Source organism: Pezoporus occidentalis, unplaced genomic scaffold, assembly GCF_034315485.1.
Source record: "Pezoporus occidentalis ecotype Australia unplaced genomic scaffold, CSIRO_AGI_Poc_V1 ctg53, whole genome shotgun sequence".
NCBI classification, from domain to species: Eukaryota; Metazoa; Chordata; class Aves; order Psittaciformes; family Psittacidae; genus Pezoporus; species Pezoporus occidentalis.
In genome coordinates, this window is record NW_026915866.1 from 6806121 (window position 1) to 6813224 (window position 7104).

The 7104-nt window shown below is 49.9% G+C and overlaps 1 protein-coding gene across 1 annotated transcript; it reads right to left on the reverse strand.

Annotated features, from left to right (window-relative positions):
• Nucleotides 1-426: 426 nt before the first annotated feature.
• LAMTOR3 (late endosomal/lysosomal adaptor, MAPK and MTOR activator 3) lies at nucleotides 427-5100 on the reverse strand. The gene is made up of 6 exons (XM_062637660.1): nucleotides 4939-5100; nucleotides 4749-4783; nucleotides 4020-4078; nucleotides 3374-3507; nucleotides 2239-2302; nucleotides 427-1342 (listed from the first exon to the last, which is right to left on the reverse strand). Exons 1-6 carry the CDS (start codon nucleotides 4945-4947, stop codon nucleotides 1269-1271), a joined length of 375 nt encoding a protein of 124 aa, XP_062493644.1. The 5' UTR covers nucleotides 4948-5100; the 3' UTR covers nucleotides 427-1268.
• Between the last annotated feature and the right edge of the window lie 2004 nt (nucleotides 5101-7104).

Genomic DNA, 7104 nt, shown 5'->3' on the forward strand with positions numbered 1-7104 from the left:
AGCTGGTTCTGTGAGGACCAGTGACAGAAAGCTCCCACCAGGAGCTCAGTTTAAATGGAAAAGGGTTGACCAACAACTCCCAATTTCTGAGGGAGCTCTGAGCCAAGGATTCCCAGTCCTCATTTCCAGCACAGCTGCTCCCCCATCCTGCCTGATGCTGAAGGGGGGCAAGATATGAACAAGGGGCAGTGGCACCCCCCTTTCCCAGCCTGAGGCAGAGACCTGCCAAGAGCTCACACTCAGTGCTTGGTTTCAGTGCTACAAGTCTACACCGCAGCTGTCACAAAGGGAGACACAGGAGGAAATAAGGGGAGGACTGACCCCAGTGACAGGATCTCTGCATTGGCATGGGACTCTGTATCCTTATCACCCAGCCCAGAGACACGTTGGTTAGTTTTCAGGCTCTAAACTCCTGGGTTTTGTACATTTACAAACACCAACAGAAAAGCCAATGTGCTATGGAGTATAATGGTGCGACAGAAGACTGGACCAGGTTCTGTCATTTAAAAATACTGTATTTATTTATATGTATTTATTTAGGAAAACCTACAGGTAAATGAGCCGAGAGTCACCAGTGATGAACCCACACAAGGACTATGAGACAAGAGATCTTCACAACTATATTACACAAAAACCCCGTGAAGAAAAATGAGACATTGTTCAGGTGCTTTTATCTGGGCATCAGGAAAACCCCTGAGGCAACAGCTTTCACAGAAATAGCTTTCTTCTCAATGGAAGCAGGATGCAGCTAGCATCCAGACTAGTAGCATTCTCTTGCCAAAATTATCACCCCTGTGAGAAAGCTGGGATATTTATTGATTGTACCGACACATCACGGCTAGTAAACTTGCTCTCACAGTAACTCCTTCAACCACAACTCTGGTAACACTGTACAACCAATCTGCCTTCCAACACGTAGTAGGACACACCCCACTACCTGCCTGGTTTCCTGTAAAGCAAGAGATCTGTGGATCTGTGGGTTGCTCGTGTGAGCCAGTGGCATCATGCCGATCTGGCAGAGCTAAACTCCATGGGAGCTATTTTGGTGGTCTCTTCAGTACTGCACGATACAAGAAGCATGGCCTAAAGTAACATCCACCTACAACACACTAGTAGATCATTTCAGATTCAGTACTATGTACAATTTACTCTTACTTAGTATACTAAGGAGCTGTGGTATTTCTTCTGAGGCGTGTTATTTGACTGAGGATTATTGAATCTGTCCACTGGGCTGCAGAGGGATGCTGCACTCCGGCTATACCATCAGGTTAAGAAACTTCAACAACCTGCCTCAGTTCTTCAAACAGGGGCGCAAGTTCCTTCTCTAAACTTAGAATCAGCCCTGGAAAGAGAGGAGAGACACAACAAACATCCCATCAAACCACATAACAGAGAAGCCTCACTGCAAACCTCACCACTCCCTCCCCTCCCAAGTCACAGGCAGCATGCTCCAAAACACAAAACCTTTCACTTGGGCTAATCACTCCATGGGAACAACAGGGTCACACCCCATGCAGCAAAGCTCTCCTGTCCTGCTGCTGGCCTCCACTGTTGCCTCCCTGCTGCCAAAGCCCAAGCAGCTGCACAAGGATTCGATCCCTTTGGCTCACATTCATTAGCCAATGCCCTCATGAGCAAGGCTCAGAGAACTCCCCACCCCACACAACTGAGGGGATGAAGCTACATGTGTTACTGCAGAACCCAACTTGGAAGAGACTGAACAACTGGTTTGTACAGCACAAGTACTACTGATGCAGTGAGCATGCTCACACAGCAAGGGTAAGGCTAACCACAGGAGAACTTGTGCTTCTAAATGAAGAACTTCAACAAGTCCCTTAAAAAGCTATGCATTTTTACTCACACCTTTCATAGAATCACAGAATGGTTTGGGTTTGAAGGGACCTTAAAGCTCATCCAGTTCCAACCCCCTGCCATGGCCAGGGATACCTTCCACTAGACCAGGCTGCTCAAAGCCCCATCCAACCTGGCCTTGAACACTGCTGGGGATGGGGCAGCCACAGCTTCTCTGGACAACCTGTGCCAGTGTCTCACCTCCCTCATAGTGAAGAATTTCTTCCTTGTATCTAATCTAAATCTCTCCTTTACAATATGCTGACAAAATTCATAGCAGGAGCAAAGTTAATATATATCAAAGTAAATTCAGGTGATTTGGTTTCAATTATTTAAACATCCGGGCCTTAAAATACCACCATATTTAAAATACACATGAAGACATACCGGTATTGGCATTGCTGCTAGCAATGAAGCTTACTACCAAAGGTAAACGGTTGAACTGCACCACCTGGAAGGAGAGAGAACAGTGTTCAGTCAGCAGCTAAGCATGTTGGATGTCAGAGCTCTGACACTTAATGCTATCTGAAACAAGCAGCCTCCTCAGTTGAAAACACCAACAGAACTTACAGCATGGTACCAGGAACTCAAAGCCTGGCATTTCCCTCCTTCCCATGCTCTATAGTGTTATCCACCACACTCTCCATAGGCAGCATGAAAGCAGGGGAGTTTATTGTTTTAAAATACTGTTCTGTGTACAGCAGTATCTCTACTCCCATTAATAGGGAACTGGAACCTTGAGCACATGAAGCCAGTCACATCAAGAGAATCAAAGAAATGCACTCGATGTGTGTAAACTAACTCATTCACCCGTTTATTTTCCAAATGGGCCAGGCTAAACAGCTGGCCAGTTTACTGCAGTCATAATAAACAGCTCTGAAGACCACAAGGACCGGAGAAGGAGCAGAAACTCGGTAGGTAATGGATTTCAGGACACAACCAGTTTGGATAAAAATGAGAGTGGCATTTCCAAGCTTTCTTATCTCTAAATCACTCTGGCAACAAGATTAGCTATGAAGCAGACTGCATGTGCTTATTAGTTTAGGTGTCACTAATTATAAATAAATATTGTTTGTGAAAGAGGATTTAAACCCTTCACAACAGATTGAAGGCCACATGAGCAGCACCTGCTCCAAATTCCTGATCCCCACCTCTTGAGAAAACTTCACCATTTTTAACCAGTGCATCTCAGTTTTGAGAAATACAGAAGAAGCCAAACAAATGGTGTGACAGTTTAGGCTCCGGCATTTAAGCAGTGTGAGAAATAACATGCAAATACTTAAAGAGCAGCAAAGTCAAAGTCTGGCAGTGTTTAAACAACACCCTCCCCCTTGCTAGTGTAGAATCTTAGAACGGGTTGGGTTGGAAAGAGCCTTAAGACCATCCAGTTCCAACCCCCTGCCATGGGCAGGGACACCCTCCACTAGACCAGGGTGCTCACGGTGCTGTCCAACCTGACCTTGAAAACATAATGCAGGAGCAGCCTGGGTCACAAAGAACAGACCACACTGAGGTGACTCACCTGGTACGTATTGTAATAGCAGATGATGCTTTTGTTTTTAGACAGTCCCAGTTTACTGCCCTGATCTGTGGCAAGGGCAAAGGTGGACAGAAAGCCTGGTCGCAGTGCGTGTTCTGGAGCATTATCATTGGCAACTGGAACAAAGCAAGACAATTCGTATCACTACAAGTTATGTCTGACTGCATCTCAAGGAGTTAGCTGGCTCAGTCCTCCACTAGAAGTACATCTGATATTGTGAAACATGTAACACATCTCACGTGCTTCCACAATGAGGACAATCTTCATCACTTAATATTCAGTACACCATCAGTGCTCCCTACACCAGCATCCTTCCTAGCACTCCTGAGGAACAGGCTTTTCCTTCAGTACATGCAGCCTGTGCTGATGTTACTTTGGTTGTGTCCCCCCTGCTGTGTGTGCTCATTCCAGCCCTTGAACTGAGGGAATCTCTGTGGCCTGCAATTACTGAGGCCACGAACAAAGAACCAATTTAAAGAGGTACATAATCGACTACTAACTGGAAGCCCAATTTAATTCTTTGATTTAGATACTCAGGTATCGGGCACAACCAGGGCAGATTCTGATGTGCTGCTCCACCCCCTGCTGTTCAGTCACGGCATCGGCTGCAGGGAGAAGGTGGAGTTACCTTTGATAACAGGCACTCCGTCTCTGTCCGAGACTACAATCGCATGAAGACCTTCAACGCTGCGAATAAATGAAGAAACACCATCTTAAAAACAGAGTAGTTAGTAGTAAAGATCTTGTTTTCCCTGAACAAACACACAAGGAAGGGGGAAATATGGGAAAGACTGACACCTTTGCTAATGCAGTGTTTCACGGAAGGGGGCTTGTTCTGTATAGTGCAGGTGGGCTCTCGGAGCAGTAAAACAAGAAATAAGAAATCAAAAGACTAAAAATCCCATGGGAGTCCCAGCAACTGGCACTTCCCAAAAGGCCCGGTACAACTAACAGAGTTCCCCTAGTCAAGCAGGAGCCTTTCGGTGGTGCCCTCGCCCAGCGAGCACCAGTGTCACCCTGCCTCAGACCTGCGGCTGTGGCAGACCTGTTTAACGCTGCCAGTAACAGGTAATTACGGAGAAGGGAGCTGTCAAGGATTAGGCAACCGAGTCACGAGGAACGGCTTTTCCATCCGCCCCTCGGCCGGGCGGGTCGAACACACCCCGCCGCTTCCTAAAGAGCGAGTGGAAGGCGAAGCTCTCTTCATCCCACCTCGCTTGAGGGGCCCAGAGCGTTTACCAGAGCGACTGTCCCCCTGCCACAACCCGGCACGGGGCGGATGACCGCCTCTCTAAACCAGAAGCGACTCCGCCGCCAGCCCGTGCTCCGCAGGGCCCGCCGCGCCCCCCTCAGTTACCTCGGCAGCTTCTTGTACAGGAACCTCTTCAGGTCCTGCGGGCAGAGACGGGACCGCGCGTTACTTATGTCCGCGGAACGCCGCGCTCCGCGTCAGGCCCCGGCACCTCCCGCCGTCCCGGCCGCTCTCCCCCGCGGCCTCCCGCCGCGCCGCCGCCCGCGCCCCAACCACCTTCCGGAGCCGCACTTACGTCGGCCATGGCTGGGGCCCTGCCGGCGCTGCCGCCAACTCCGCGGGCCTACGAGACGAGAAGGCGCCGGTCACCCACCCCGAAGGAGGGCAGCGACAGGCGGGCGGGCGCGCTCCCACCCTGAGGCCCGGCCGCCTCCCCCCACCCCGCTGTCTTGGTAGAAGCCACCCCCACCCGTCCAGCGAAAGGAGCGCGGTTGGGCGGAGGCCACTACCGCACCGCCGGGGGTGGAGGCGCTGCCCTCCCCGCCACACCTGACTGCGCGCCCGGCGCTACTGCTGCTGCCCCCTCTACCCCCGTGCAGCCGTCGCTTCCCCTTTAAGCCGCTGTCACATGACGGCGCGTCAGCCCCCGCCAACCCGGAAGCGCTTGGCGCCGGCTCTGTACCTCCTGCGCAGGCGCAGCGGGTCAGTGGAGCGGAGTGCGGGGTTGGGAGCCCTTGGCGTTGTGGTGACCGTGGGTGCTCCTTCATATTGGATGCTGATATTGGATCGAGCCGCCGGCCTGCAGGCTGGTAATGTAACAGCTAGAGCGAACAAATAAACCAGGTTCATCCGGCACAGGTACGGGGAGGCCTGGCAGGTTGTCTGTAACACACTCCACCAACCCGCCAAGGCAAGCGCCATGTGCTTACCATGGTGGAAGCAACCACCGGGTGGCTGGAAACACATGCTGTGCCCCATGCCACTGCCCGGAACACCATCCTGGGCCTTGAGAAACAGATTTTGTGGCGACACGGCACCCCAGAGAGAATTGAGTCAGACAATGGGACTCATTTCCGGAATAACCTTATAGATATTTGGGCCAAAGAGCATGGCATTGAGTGGGTATATCACATCCCCTACCATGCACCAGCCTCTGGGAAAATCGAACGGTACAATGGGCTGTTAAAAACTACACTGAGAGCAATGGGTGAGGGAACTTTCAAGCATTGGGATACACACCAAAGGCCACCTGGTTGGTCAACACCAGAGGATCTGCCAACAGGGCTGGCCCAGCCCAGTCAGAACTGTTACATATTGTAGAGGGGGACAAAGTTCCCGTGGTGCATATGAAGAATTTGCTGGGGAAGACAGTCTGGGTAATTCCTGCTTCAGGTAAAGGCAAACCCACTCGTGGGATTGCTTTTGCTCAGGGACCCTGATATACTTGGTGGGTAATGTGGGAAGATGGGGAAGTCCGATGTATACCTCAAGGTATAATTCTGTGTGAAAATAGCCCATGAATTAAACTCTGTGATGCCAATTGCTATGCAACACTGTATGTTATCACTTCTGTGGTGGCTATATACCCATCACTGCACTGTCTCCACCACTTCAGATTCAAGGATCTGAACCTGACTTCCTTTGGATTGTCGTGGCAAGGGTATTACAGTAAAAATCATACAGATTAATCAGGACTGGCTTCAGCATGCAACAATGCAACGCCACCTCTCCTGCCCTGAAAGGCTGTTAAAACAAATGGACTAAATGAACTTAATGGTCATTTTACAGGGATGGTCCATAGACTAGGGAAATGGTATCTGTTTGTGTGTGTGTATCAAAAGACAGGAAAGGTGATGGTGTATTGGAAAGTGTGGGACCTGGGCATGATGTAAATGGTATAGAATAAGGGGTGGATACTGTCCTGGTTTTGGCTGGGATAGGGTTAATTTTCTTCCTAGCATCTGGTGCAGTGCTGTGCTCCAGCTTCAGTCTGAGAACAATGCTGGTAACACACCAATGTTTTAGTTGTTGCCAAGTAGTGCTTACTTTACATCAAGGACTTCTCAATTTCCCATGTTCTGCCAGTGAGGAGGGGCACAGGAAGTCAGGAGGGAGCACAGCCAGGACCCAACCTGGCCAAAGGGATATTCCATACTATACCACATCATGCTTGGTACAGAAACTGGAGGGGAGTTGGCTGGGAGACACAGGGCGGGCATCAGTCATCTGGTGGTGAGCAACTGTATTGCGCATCGATTGCCTGTTTTGGGGTTTATTCCTCTTTTTGTTGTCTTCCTTTTTGTTACAATTCTTATAATCATGTTTTATTTCAATCATTAAACTGTTATTTGAACCCCCAGGTTTTCCCTTTTTTCCTATTCTCCTCCCCATCCCACCGTGTGTGTGTGTGTGTGTGTGTGTGTGTGTGTGTGAGTGGCTGTGTGGTACTTAGTTGCCATCT

Bases quoted from the DNA above. Each gene is read 5' to 3' on its own strand.
- LAMTOR3 (XM_062637660.1), bottom strand. The intron at 4,079-4,748 runs GTAACTGAGGGG...ATTTATTCGCAG, and splicing joins CTGTACAAGAAGCTGCCGAG to CGTTGAAGGTCTTCATGCGA. The intron at 1,343-2,238 runs GTATGTCTTCAT...CTCTCTTTCCAG, and splicing joins TAGCAGCAATGCCAATACCG to GGCTGATTCTAAGTTTAGAG.